The sequence below is a fragment of the Styela clava genome, chromosome 10, assembly GCF_964204865.1.
Source record: "Styela clava chromosome 10, kaStyClav1.hap1.2, whole genome shotgun sequence".
Lineage (NCBI taxonomy): Eukaryota > Metazoa > Chordata > Ascidiacea > Stolidobranchia > Styelidae > Styela > Styela clava.
The window spans coordinates 5261512-5275691 of NC_135259.1; the positions used below are offsets into that span (position 1 = coordinate 5261512).

Sequence of the window (14180 nt, forward strand, 5' to 3'; positions counted from 1 at the left end):
GAAGTCAGCGAAATACGATCCAAATACAAACACGAGGTCAAATTTTCCTTGAACAATTTCGCATAAGATAACTGCTATCTAAACTTTATAGCTGTCACGTAAAATAATATCCCAATAATGCTTTTTTGAGTTCACCATTTTCACGTAGAATATGTAGATATATTGCTAATTAACATTCCATGCCCCATAACAATAAGTGCGCCGGGAATCAATGCTTTGAGTTCTTAGATCTGATAATTTTGACCCTGGCTGGACTTTCATATCTAAGCTACGCATCTCAAGAGACTGATCATAATAGACAACTTCGGAATGTTGACCTCAAATGCCAGACAACCAACACATCGAATGAAAAGATGTCACTTGGAGAAGTCTTTATATGCAAGAGTTGCCTTTTTCATTGAAGCATTTTTTTATAAGGGAACAAAGAATATATAATTTCAGTTAGCGTTATACGCTGTAATTTTAGAACCTAAAGTTAACGTTGCTTATATAGTGAAAATTTATACAAATAATGTGACCAGACAAAAATAGGTCTGTTTCCACAATTGGCTATATTCGGACGAATAAGATCGAACTCTAATGTAGCTTAGTGGTATTATTTCTAAAGAATAAAATGGCAAAAATGAGGATTAATAAAACACATGACGGCATATACCGCACTTATCTTATTTGTCATCATTTTCCCTTGCGGATTGCCACCTTCATTCGTAGTGTAATGCATACTACTACCTAATCCTTACTGCTAAGAAATTTCAAAAATTACAATGAATTTTCCCAGAAAACAAAGCAAGTCTATTGATTGCAGGACATTAAGAATTGAATATATTACAAACTGTAATGTACCCAAGTGACTTCTAATACTGTATACATCGCCGTGTAATTTTACAAGGAAAACCATGACATCGACAATCCATATTCTCATCAGCGTTTTGATACGCTGTGGGCTGCGGTATGAATCAAATTGGCAACTATTCAACATTATGCCTACCGGCGATTTGCAATTGATGATTTTATCGCATTAAAATTAAATTCGACGTCGATGGCTAGTAGTATTGTTAGGCTATCTAGCATAGTAGCTGAAATTTTCTCATCGTTGAACAGTATTGCGCAGAAGACTATCTTATCCGATACACAATTTAAGTTCAATTTGTCGTATTTTAAATAGACATTGATCCTCTTGCGATACGACCTACTCACTCTTCATAGATTTTTTTCGGACGTTTAAATTTGCCGGGCCAGTAATTGAGTATCTAGCACAAAAGGTAAAATTTTATTAGGCTATTTGATTGTGGAAATTTACTCAGCAACAAGATGTATGATTTTAGTTTGAATCCTTGCTATACTTATACAAATATGTGGTATTCAGAAATGTTGACTTCTGATACAATTGTAAAAATTGGTGGTTCTTTCCAACTCATCATTTTAAAAGTTAAAATCGTCTTCCAGTAGCAAAGTCAGTGTAGTAAAGGCAGTGCCCTTCAACTGAACAAAAAAAAACTTCAAAAACCTATTTAATATTCAATATTGACATGTTATTATTTATTATATTTAGCCTTTACATAACAAAACTGAAAAAGAATAATAGGAAATTCTGTATATTTTTCCAACGTTGTTTTTTGGTATCAATTCATAAAATAGATTGCCCATGCATGATTCGAATCACGAGACAGTTCTATAATTTCCTTACCCCGAAGACAGTTTAAGTTTTAATCACGTTCGCTCACGTTGTTTTCGCGATACCAGCAATATCAACTTAGGAAAAGACAACTATAATTCGAGTTCACATTACACTGTGATCGTACTATAAACCACCTGATATTCACGGCTCATATAATCATTCAAAGATGACACATTTAACTTGAATTGCATAACTTTTTCGCTGGATATCGTTCTTTGTTTGGGTTTGCAATCAGGTTCATTTTCTCGACACAATTTTAGAGAGACTAAATGCCTGAATAGCTAAATCACATAAATATAATAAATCAACTTTGACATTGACTGACTCCGTTCTTCTGATGAATCACCATGGATGTAACAAAATGCCCATTTGTTCAATTTAAGCTCAAATTCGAACCCAAGCCAAAAGTCGGGTCGACAACTCTACGATTCCTTGTCAATCTAAGAGCATTGTGGCTTTTTTTAAGCTAGTGGGAATCGGTGTGATTTGCTAATTTGCTTTATTCATTGTTATTAAACTGACACATGCAATGAAGAGGGTTCATTTAATTAAAAACTAAAAAAAATATAATACATTGCAAATCAATGCAATATTCAATAAATCAAAAAAGCAATATACGTGAATAACTATATAGATAAAATAAGATATATTATGATATCATAAGTTAATCAGAATATAATTCCAGTTGACTATAACATACACATCGCGACAACTTATACGACTACTATTAATGGCGGTGCTCTCGAACATAGGAAACTTTTAAATTGCTCTGTTGAAAGTTGACATAAATTAAAACATGGGGGAAATCCCGCAATATCACAAAATGCTAATTTGTATTTATACTGAGACTAAAAATGATATTTTCAAGGCAGGAAAATAAACAAGGTGGGTTTTCTCTGTGGCACAATACCTGATTCTTAATCGAAACATTTTATTTTTTATTTTTCTAGCCGTTATTTACTTATTTGCAAACCGCTACTGATATTTAAAACTGACTGATTTTTGCCATTCCGTCTCACATGATGACGTGTTAGTATCAAATCCCACGTTTATGGTCTAAAAATGAGTCAGCACGGTGTACGTCACATGATAATGCGGTAATAAAAATAACGTCATGCATGACGTCACAGTGAATTTCTCTTTTGGCTTGAGAGACTTTGTACCGTTGCGTAGTTCATAAACCCACAAAAAATGTTTATGAAATTTGCTTGCTGTTTTTAAATTTGGGTACCTCAATATTCCGAAAAGTATAGTATTTACTCTACTAATATGATGCTTTAAATTTATTTTTGCGGATCAATGAACAAAACTGCGTTCTATAAGCAGTTTGGTGTTTTATTCTCAATATGATTTAAGTCACCATAATGAATCAATATCCGAAGTCAATCATTCACGCTAGACATATTAAAAACAATTTTCAGTAAGCTCTTTAATCCATCATTATTTTTCATTATCATCGCATATTTTTTTGATAAAAACTTCCCACGATCCTATAAGGTAAATCATGCTTTGACAAAAAAAGCGTGCACAAACGACACCGCAAGACTTATTGCCGTCTCATGCTTGTATGTTTGTAGGCCTACAGTTGAATAATTTTTCACTCTTATTCATTTTTGTTTGTTATAGATATATCAGAATGTCATTGTATATAAATAGGTCATTATAATATCTTCAAAGAAAACGATTTGAACACAACGTGATGCAAAATAATTCATTATGTGAAAATAATTCTTTGTTAATTAGCGTGACGGTATACTGCTTTTCTACGTTTTCGGGGTATGACCGAAACAAAATCCCCAGTTGATAAATTTAATTTTGGTTCTTATAATCTTAAATATGAGGAGGTAAGACCATACCAAACCCGACTTTAGTAACTATAGCTATAAAAACGAGTTTTTTGTCTATTCCGCTTCGATTCATATTATTGTAATTTGCAGTAAAATAGCAGGCGAATAAAGCTCGAAAAATGTCATTGCAAGGGGTTGCTTAATAGTTGGATCATTAAATTCATCAAATTCAAATCATTGAATTGTTGTGTCGTTAGCTTTACAATGAGTTACAAATTGGATCATTCTGCAGATCATACTCAAAAATCAGCATCAGAAATCATACAAAAACTAAGTATTGTTTCCGAGAACTAGCAGAAGCAATATTGCACAAAATAATAGGAATATACAATGTTGATTTTGGAACAACAGAAAATTGATTCAATTACAGAGAAAATACAAAATTTGAAACGCACAGAATTCTTAAATCAACGCCGTGAATTAGTTAGGAAATCACATAGTAAGCAGAAATGAGGTGAAAATCACAATAAACATTAAATTTAAAATCATAAATTCTTAGAACAAATACATTCCAAATGAATAAAAAGTCAGATATGTGATTGCTACTTGGCTCAGTTGGCTGCATGAATTAAAATTAATAGGATTTCTATAAAGCCTTTTTTAAGGAAGCAAAACAAAGTGATCCGGCAGGACACGGTCAAAACTAAATGCAAATATAAACATCGTTTGCCTTCACGCAGATTATAATACAGTGTCGATTAAATCAGCGTCTTTCCGCAAAAACCTTATATGGGTTAGGGCGCAAGGTAAACATATTATATCCTTTTATATCAACTTCATCTGGCCGATCAAGAATAAAGTGATAACGTTGAAATAGCGTTGCGGTGATGAGAAATAATTCCATTATCGCTAGCTGTTGTCCAAGGCATTGTCGAGCTCCGATCGAGAATGGAATTACGTTAGGGGATTTAATGAATTTTCCGTCTGCGGTAATATGGCGCCCTGGATCAAACTTTTCTGAATCTCCCCAAACCGATTTGTCATGGTGGATCCTAAAGATGTTGGAAACTACGATTGAACCTTTTGGAATATTGTAGCCCAGAATAGTATCTTCTTTAGCAGCAACATGAGGAATCCCAACCGGAGCAACAGGTCGAATTCGTAATGTTTCCTTTAAAAATAAAGCAAGACAAAACATAAAAAAATCTTGGGAAATTATGTCAATTATGAAGACTAACAATGTGATACAATGTATTAATGTTATCAAATGCTGTCCCGTGCATTAAAAGCAAAAGTCATGTTCGGTTCCGGTGCTGCAAATTTTTGAGATAAACATGTACACATATACAAAAAATCTGGTGTTGATTTATATTTACCGTTTAATGTTTCTGTAAAATAAAACTATCAGCTAGCAAAGCAGTTGGGTGGACAGATGCATTTTCGATACCAGTCATCTTTATCACCCACTAGACGCACAGCGTACGCAGATGCGTATAACATCAACTTTTTACAAGTTAAAATACTATTGTTTTGTGATAAATTGTAAAGAAATTGAAGAAAATAAGACAAGTAATTTTTTTTTAATAATTATCAGCAGCAAATCTTTTCACCTGGATCACGGCCCTGGTGTATGGCATCTTCTCTGATTTTGCTACACTTGCACGGCAGTCTTCTCCTAAAACGAGATCAATCTCTCGATGCATGTGAGATTGAATCTCGGGATTAAGTGTGACGTATAACATCAACCAACAAAATGTAGTAGATGACGTTTCAGATCCAGCAAGAAAAAGATCACGAACTAGTTTTATCAACTGATCGTGCACAAAACTTGTTTCCGTCTCAACAAATCTGTGGTCTGAGCCTGATATACAAAATACTGCGTAAGTGAAAATGTGCACGCGGTGGACACACTTCTGCAATCAGATTTGTAAACCAAGAAGCATATTTTTGAACTGAAAGCAATCTGCATTTTCCAATTGCGTGCGGTCATTCACTAATTATGATAATATTTCTATGGCATTTATGCGTGAGGCCACTTAGTGTTTGGGATGAAATAAAAATACAATTCAGTTTAAATAAATCCATTATTATGTCAATATGCCACAATAAATACACGGTAATTGTTATTCGCACTGCCAACATCAGATTTGTAAGTTTTGCTATTTGTGATACTGATTCATTCATACAGATCGAACAGGGATTAATTGATAACGAAATAAAAATGATGTTTACCTGCCGAATACGAGTGCCGTCTTGCACGATTCGTTGTTTCCATCTCGTTCAGAAAACAATCTATGACATCACGAGGTTCAAACTTATCTCTCGATTTTCTGTGTTCTTCAATTTGCACTTTGATTTCCCGACACATGCTGTTGTTATAGTCATCTGATATTTTGTATCCAAAAGAAAACGGGGGAATATACTGAGAACAAAGAACAAATGAATATCAATTTCAGCATTGAATTAGCGATGTTGAAGAACCATTATTACAAGAAAACACGCAAAAACGACATAAAGTGTTTTATTTTTTCCATAATAAGCTTATACGTTTTGAACAAAAATCCCAACAAATTATAGATTTTCTTGTATTCGTGTATGACGATATAGTTTTATGCTAATGATTGTTTTGAAATTGAATTACTAACTTTCAAGACAGGGACGAGGAAGATCAATCCGGTAAACTTATCGTAGGGGGTTCCTTCAATCAGAATTTTCAGCAGCCTTTTAAATTCTTCATTTTCTTCAGACAAGTTTTTGTTGAATACAAGCTTAGAAATAACACTTGATACTGATTCATAAACAGCGGGTTCAATGCTAAACGCTTCTTCTCTCACACAATACTCTTCTACGCGTTCACAAATGTGCTCGCATTTTTCCAAGATTGCTGGTTCTATACTACGCCTCCCCATGCCAAAGTCACGTAAAGCTGCTAGTCCAAAACGACGCTGCTCTTTAAGTTTATTTGTATTGTTGATAAAAAGAATTCCGTTGTCTCCGAGTAAGGGAGGCACGGAATTCATCAACCTATCTGAAAATATTTCACTCTTTTTTACAAACGCTTCGTGAACTGCTTCAATGCTACCGAGAAGTATAAAATTTCTGCTTCCCAGTTTTACTTGACAAACCGGACCATATTTTTCGTTCCAATTGTACATTACTCTTTCAGAATGAAAGTTGAGTGACGGAAGACTCCCAATAAACGGCCATCCTTTAGGGCCTAAAACAGAACAATAATTACAATTTTACAATGCCCCACTAACACATATGATTGCTTCACGACAAAACATCAGAAATTGTACATCTGAGCATTTGTAAATTTAAAGTAATATTGAGCACGAATGCACCCTCGCATGCGTAATGTATAAGAAATATATAAATAAAATTACCAGGAGGCGGGTTAGTCATCATCTTTTCTCGATGTTTTATTAAAGAAATATAAAATGCAACTATGATCACAAGGATGGCGAATGACTGTGGGCTAACGTATTGTTTCAACATGAAAAAACTCCAAAACTCGACTTCGTCCATATCAGTAGATTAAATAGCTTTTAATAATCTGATATATTTACGATGAAACCTGATGGAAAGTAGAAGAAAATGGTTTTGGGTTTACAATGACTAGACAAGTTCAGCTCTGATGAGACTGTTAAATGGATTTGACAGTGCTATTGCAGTGTCTGTTGCGCTATTGTTGACGCACAATCATGGTTGAAAGGAAAAAAACACTAATCAAAATGTTAGGTAGTTTAATATAAAAATACTCAACTATGTGACATGCTTATGTAATGATTATAACTTGCATGAACCACGGTCATAGATTACATCTAACTGTTATCTAAATACAAGATACACTAAGTAAATGAATGCTTATTCAGTTACGCGATCGTCTTAGACATACAATAAATCAGTTTGGAAGTGGCACGTTTGCATTGTTCAAACACTTCTTTTGTTGAAACATTGAATTCAATGTTTAAGCTCGAACACGAAACTACAACATCCACATTGAATTTCCAAAGTAAGCCTGAGACTTGAATTAGACTGATTAATTTTGATGTCTTTACATATATCGTATCAGTAGTCAGTCAGTATCCCCCGTAACGTTGAAACTTACAATACAGCCTACATCGGTCTCTTCGTTTATAATTCTGATATAGCATCTGTAATATTACCAAAATATAAATTTCACAATATGGAATTTATAATCTTCAGGCACATATAAAACGAAATTCAACCTACGAGCATCAATATCATCAATATCGCCACAGTCCGAGAATACAAAGAGCTATTGTAAACAGATAGATTTTGTGGATCACAGCCCGTTTGGAGATCTTGATGTATCAGAAGCAGATGCTATTGATGGCCCAAATATGGCATGTCATGAAATTTCTTTCTAGCTAATAATTAACAGAGAAAGTTATTTGAAGAGAAAGTATTTGCCTGAATATGCCCACAATACGCCCCCAACAGTTAGAAACTAACTAAAGATTGAGGTTACTACCGAACGTATGACATAATGACTGAAATTATGAATCGTCGCTCTTCTGCAATAAGCAGCAATCAGACGTGGCTAATTTAGAACGAGATGTGCTTGCACATTGAATTAATATTTATAACCACTGAAATGTCATGGTTGAATCGAGTTGAGTCATAATAATTTTCGTTAGAAGTCCCTAGAACAGCAAAAAATTTAAATGGTTATAATAAAATCACTTCACTGTGTGTTGGTTAGTGTCTTCTCAAATTTCTCGATCATTGATGAATGGTTAACCGATAATTTAGTTAAGTTTTTGATGCGTTCCGAAATCGGATATACGGCTAATATAATGTAGATGGCTTCTGCTGTACGAAATTGACATTTTCCCCATAATTTAATAGGTAAACGTGCTTCTTTCTAATGTCTCATGCTCCTTATTGCATAAAACTTCAACTTTAAAAATAATACAAGTGATGTAACAAACAAGAATATATTTACAGTACTTATCGTATTGGTATATTCTATGCTTGTTTAATGTCAAAGTCCAAACGATAAGCAAATAGGAAAGTTGTTTCTTATGATTCTTCAGACACGGTCCAAGTTAACTGTTGAAGACTTTCTACGCTATGAGACTGTTTATTTCAAATGAGAGACCCCAGTTGAACGATTTCATTCGAAATTTACGATAACTTAAATGGTTATAAGTATATTTTAAAATAAATAAAAAATGAATAATAGCAATTAAAAATCAATGATAATATGTTCAATAAAGTTAATATTAAAAATGTGTAACATAAAAAGCAGATAACTGGTATTTTAAAAACTTATAACAATTATATCATATCAATTAATTATTAATTACTTCATCGGAATCTTGGAACGACAAAAAATTTTGTTCAACAAAAAATGCTTACTATAGCAAAGCCCAGATCAACATGTTAGGTTATTTTTGGGCGCTCCCGAAGTATGTGCACCAAGATGGCGCACAACCTGAACCCTGACCTGAACCTGAACATACTATGTTCAGGTTGTGCGCCATCTTGGTGTACATACTTCTGGAGGTCGTAATTTTGTATGTTGAGCTTGATATATTAATTCTTATGTTTATAATCTTACGACAGACAAGTGTTTGAATTGGACTATTGCATTTTTTTTTACCAAAAGTGTTTGTTCATTTTGACTTTTTTTGACATTGAGCATTTAAAAATGATAACAAAAATAAAAAATTTAAAAAAGTCAAGTTACGCAAAAAGAAATACAATATAAATATGTTTTACAAATTGTATAATATTTATCGTGTTTATTCATACTAACGCAGCGGCACCCAATCTTTTCGAGACCTTTTTTCTTTTGAATATTTTGAAACTTCATTTTTTCATTCTCAAAACCCATGTGTTCATGGATATATATCACAATTAATTAAGTCAAAAATATTGATAAAACTACACACAAATACAAGTAAAATGTCCGATAGGAAAGGCTTTGCTAAGGTATAATAATCACATTATATGACTCCCTTTGGAAAGCGCTTTATGAATGAACAGCAAGATATTTCTCATACTGCTCAAGTACTTATCATAATTTAAAAAAGTCTCTTCGATAATAATATATCAGGAGATGCATTATCGAGTCAAACGCTTACATATTAGATATATAATAAAATAATATATATCATTTTAATCGCACAATGGCCCACTCAACTCCCATTGTCGCATATGTCTATTGAAATAAGTATTCGATTAATAATCCTAATTAGGCCTAATTCTGAAGAATTCGATATGAATTAGTCATACCATTAATATCCTGGATATTAGAGTTGTAAATTAAAAAAAAAACATACATGTCGTTAAATTATTAGAAATTATATTGTATTGCAGTCCTTGTTCATAAGAGGAAAAATAAATTGATTTAGATGTTACATAAATCAAAGTTCAGCTGTGAAGTCAGGTAAAATTAACAATAGACTTCGACCCCCGAATCCTGACAGAAAAATTTTTTGATTCCTACTTTGGCTCCGACTTACCGAAGAAATCCAATTTTGATAAAAAATACTTTGGTATATGCAATCTTTCTTTAATGTAATATTTTGAACGCTTAGTCAAAGGTTTAATCTGGAGTTTCTAAAATTTTGTTTAATTATTGCCAGGAAATGACTGAAATTTTGTATCCAACTCTCGACTCCGTAATAATCAACTCCGGACTTCAAAATATATAAATTATAAATATACGACGCCTAATCCAATAAAATCATAACAAACTCTGACTCCCGGTTTCGACTTCTCAGTCATATTTTAAATCAAACTTAAGTATATGAAACTACATTGTTAGGTTTCACAAATGAAACTAAGAGTGTTATCAAATGACTCAATGTTCATCATTCCTTTGTCCATTTGTTCTGTTTTTCTGATCATCATCACAACATTCGTTTTTGCTTCATCAGATGCTGGGAAATTTGAAAACCATGGTAACGACACATTTTTACCTGTAGTTAGCAAGATTGTATCGTTCTGTAAATTGGAAAAATATGGGCTATCAAATTAGAACATTTAAAATATTATTATCAACAGTTACCAAAACCGAAACATTATCACAAAAACATTTTTATACGTGAAATGTAAAACTTGTAAATTTACATATAAATCATAAAATCCAAATAATGTGTAATTTAATATAATACAGAACACATAGGTCAATTCTATAAACAATAACCAACCTGATATGTCATTCCTGTCCATGGGCTGATTCCAGATATCGTGGAGGGAACCATCGGGCGTGCATAGCTTTGTAACAAATTATAATGTGCAAGGTCATATATGTTTGCCAAGCTTGCTCCAGTTTCGTTGCAATTAACTGGGCATCTCTGAAATTGATTCCTGTTTTTTCATTGACAAATAATTGGAAGCATTTGCCTTTGTATACAACCCCACAGTTTTCTGTACAAAAAATTAAAAAAAAAATGTTTTTAGAAAAAACTTTTTTCTAATTTCAAAATAATTCTTGTTTGCGGATTTTATTTATTCCGAAAAATTTCGTGTTTAATCCAACTATTGATCTAAATAACTTTTTGTCGCTTTTGGAGTACAAATTTATAACAATGCGGAATTATTTATTATAATTCTGACAATATATGTCCCATTGAAATCTATTCTATTTTGAATGTTTTTCATTTAGAATTCATCAATTATGAAGTTTAACACATTTAGTAAAATTTGGCGTCACGTTAAAATAGATCGTATATTGCCATAACAACACTTATTAATCGAAAATATTAGAATATTCAGTAGTTTTTGAATGAATTGAATACCAACTCAACACTGTTTAACGGAATTTTTTAAAAGATGCTATTTTAAGAGTAAATAAAATAAGAATGCTAACTGCACTCTTCCGTTCTATAAATATAATTACCAGATGTAGTTAGAACTTCGAAAGCATCAATTTTTTGTACAGTAGTAGCTTTCTCAGTAGTTTCAATTTTGGTAGTAGTTGCATGAACTTCTCCGTGATGCTCAAAAGTAGTTTGTTCATAGTCTACAAAAAAAAAAAAACAGAACTCATATTCACTTGACATAAACTATTTGTTTTACTTTTTCCGTAATCAAACGCTATAAATTTGAAAATTGTCAGGCTAAAATTCAGCACTTGTGTTAGGTGAGTTATTCTCAGACTCAACCTCATTTTGTTTGACATTATCAGATTTATCTTGATACAAACCGAAAAAAATGTGCAAAAAAGGTCCAAGAAGACTGTATTTAAAATATTCAATATAAAGACCTTCACTTTGGCGCCCAGTCAACGATCAATTTTTTAATTTAGGAATAAATCTCTACCTTCGTTAGTGATAGGAACATTTGTTGTATCTGGAACCAAAGTAGAACTTCCGTCGTCACGTGAAATAGAAGTGGTGACTTTGATACTTTCAAGTTTTTTCTCCATTTGTGATATACTTTCAAACAATGCTGCTATTTGATCTAAATCCAAACAAATTTATATATTTAGTTTGGTGACCCTGTAGAAAATGACAATTGAGTGATGGAATAAATGGCAGAGATATGTAAAACGGAATATATATCACTAATTTAATGTGAAGGAGTCTGCCACAAAATTTTTACTTCAATAATTAATAAAAACAAACTTATTATGCCAGGTCACAATTTTGCATTGTATCGGTTCAATTATAATTTATCAATTTATTGCGTTGTATGATCACTTCATTTCCTTTTCATTTGTTTTGTCTAAACTGGATGAACATGGTAATACATTCAGATTCATTTTTCAACTTTAAATTTATGAAGTTTGTTGAAACCTTGATTTTTCATGACTTGAGGGTACGTAATAGACAAAATATTAGGAATCCCTAAACTATCAACTAACCTTCTAGGTCTTTTACTTTATTTTTCCACATTTCATCCTAAAAAATGGAAATTACAGTCTATTTAAAAATGTTTTTTTACTACTAAAAACTTTGTTTTCAAAATTGAATGCAGTAAAGCTAAGTCAAAAATACTTGAATGAAATCATGATTAACTTAATCAAACTAGTAAAAATCATATTTAATTAATGGATAGAAGTTTAATATACCGTTAAACAACTCGGACTGCTCGGTAATTGCTTCACCCAAGTGGGTTGTCCATCGCATGTTACCGGAATCTAGCATTCATCGTTAACTGAAAACAAACAATATTGAATGCTGAAACAAAATCGCGCATTTGCATTTTGCACTAGTTTTAAAAAGGAATTACAATAAAGCAACTCTGTGTTAGTTTCTCACTTTTAAAAGAATTCCATTACCCAATACGATTTCGGAAAAGCTGTACAAACCTCGTTCCGCTGTTATCACTCCAGCAATGAGTAGAAGTTGAATAATCATTTGATAATACAAAGCCATTGGGCTTATTTCTACCGCCATACAGTTGTGCATGCATACACTGGATAGTTGTTGGTACAGATTTGAATATTTATCATCTAGCTAATTTTTAAACAACTTATTCCACAAACCAAATTCGACCTTCTATTTTTAGCTACCAAAATGCATTTATATAGATAGTCATTGCCGAGTCACTTTATTCATTTCAACATACGGAAATAAACTCATATGAACTCATCCAAACCTGACATGAAAGAGCAAATGCTTTTTGTTATTGACGTGATATTCTTATTTGCGTGCAAAATATTTCCATGCAATAAAAATCAGTTAGTAAACTTGGCCCCGGATGTATTTAATCTAAAGCTAAGGCTGTACCTCGTTACAACTTACAACAATGATCAAAAGTAGTAAAAGAGATTGTTCGTTGATGTATGTAATTTAATAAAGAAAAAATTATTTATACTTATACACATTATCAAAAATAACGAGTGTTGTTTAAACTGATAATGATAGCGCTAACAATAGTTAATGTAATTTTCATGAACAGAAACGGATTAAAAACTTTCAAGTAAAAATAGAATATTTCAAAATATCAGATGTATCTTGCTTTTTAGAGTTGCATATAAACTTCTTCTAGTCAACTGCAGGATGGATATTCACTCTTACCGAACTACCGAACAGTTTACCATTAATAAAATAGGCAGGGTGATAATAAAACGCTTCGAATAGGGAAATGACGTGTAATGCGTATAAGCATAAGCACAAATTACCTTCATATAATTTTAGCAGAGCATATTATTATATCAGGAATCAAATTACCTTTATAAATTTCAATCGTACATATAATATCCCATATTTTGACAGAATATAAATAAGAATAGCCAAAATCAGATAATGATGTTTTGCTTACCAATGTGCAATTCATGCATTAAAAATGAAATAATAAACTGAAACCTACATTTGAAATTACACGAGCGCTTACTGAATGCAGTTAAAAGCCTTAGGACACGGAGAAATTTATCATTTATTTCGTCATGTTCAGTCACTGTTAATGAAACTTTTCACATCATTGAAATATGCCCATATTATGGGATTGTTACCTGTTTTAGCTGTATTGCAAATAATTGTGATTTAAATTTTATATTATTTGATAAAGAGACTCTTGATAAAAAATGTAAACAATTTGCATAAATATAAATTTTATATAATACACATTGACCTGTGATAATGAATGAAAATGATAATGAAGTGATAGCATTTTCCCTCGACTTCTATATTATCAGTTTATTTCCAGGATAGTAACTCATTTCAAAGCTTACGATTTGCCAATTGAAATATTTACAATTGTTTTCAATGTTGTTCAACCAACATTCGACC

At 32.2% G+C, this 14180-nt stretch overlaps 2 protein-coding genes across 3 annotated transcripts; both read right to left on the bottom strand.

Moving 5' to 3' along the window:
* Positions 1-2252: 2252 nt before the first annotated feature.
* LOC120334086 (cytochrome P450 2U1-like) lies at positions 2253-7038 on the bottom strand. Its single transcript, XM_039401541.2, has 5 exons — positions 6852-7038; positions 6111-6682; positions 5698-5887; positions 5076-5326; positions 2253-4636 (listed from the first exon to the last, which is right to left on the bottom strand). Exons 1-5 carry the CDS (start codon positions 6991-6993, stop codon positions 4229-4231), a joined length of 1563 nt encoding a protein of 520 aa, XP_039257475.2. The 5' UTR covers positions 6994-7038; the 3' UTR covers positions 2253-4228.
* A 1479-nt stretch (positions 7039-8517) lies between these two features.
* LOC120334113 (uncharacterized) lies at positions 8518-12988 on the bottom strand. 2 transcript variants are annotated; one of them, XM_039401570.2, is made up of 7 exons: positions 12758-12981; positions 12518-12603; positions 12311-12347; positions 11767-11907; positions 11345-11467; positions 10653-10872; positions 8518-10446 (listed from the first exon to the last, which is right to left on the bottom strand). In XM_039401570.2, the coding sequence occupies exons 3-6, from the start codon at positions 12339-12341 to the stop codon at positions 10661-10663; spliced, it is 507 nt and encodes a 168-aa protein (XP_039257504.2). In that variant the 5' UTR covers positions 12342-12347; positions 12518-12603; positions 12758-12981; the 3' UTR covers positions 8518-10446; positions 10653-10660. The 2 variants fall into 2 exon arrangements, with proteins under 2 accessions (XP_039257504.2, XP_077973214.1); XM_078117088.1 differs by lacking the exon at positions 12311-12347 and having other exon boundaries at positions 12758-12988.
* Between the last annotated feature and the right edge of the window lie 1192 nt (positions 12989-14180).

Coding starts and splice junctions, on each gene's coding strand:
- LOC120334113 (XM_078117088.1), bottom strand. CDS start 12,593: ATGCTAGATTCCGGTAACATGCGATGGACAACCCACTTGGGTGAAGCA. Junction 11,908..12,517: donor GCAGTCCGAGTTGTTTAACG/GTATATTAAACT, acceptor GTTTGGATTTAG/ATCAAATAGCAGCATTGTTT. Junction 11,468..11,766: donor TGTTCCTATCACTAACGAAG/GTAGAGATTTAT, acceptor TTTTTTTTGTAG/ACTATGAACAAACTACTTTT.
- LOC120334086 (XM_039401541.2), bottom strand. CDS start 6,993: ATGGACGAAGTCGAGTTTTGGAGTTTTTTCATGTTGAAACAATACGTT. Junction 6,683..6,851: donor GATGACTAACCCGCCTCCTG/GTAATTTTATTT, acceptor GTTCTGTTTTAG/GCCCTAAAGGATGGCCGTTT. Junction 4,637..5,075: donor ACACCAGGGCCGTGATCCAG/GTGAAAAGATTT, acceptor TTATTTTTAAAG/GAAACATTACGAATTCGACC.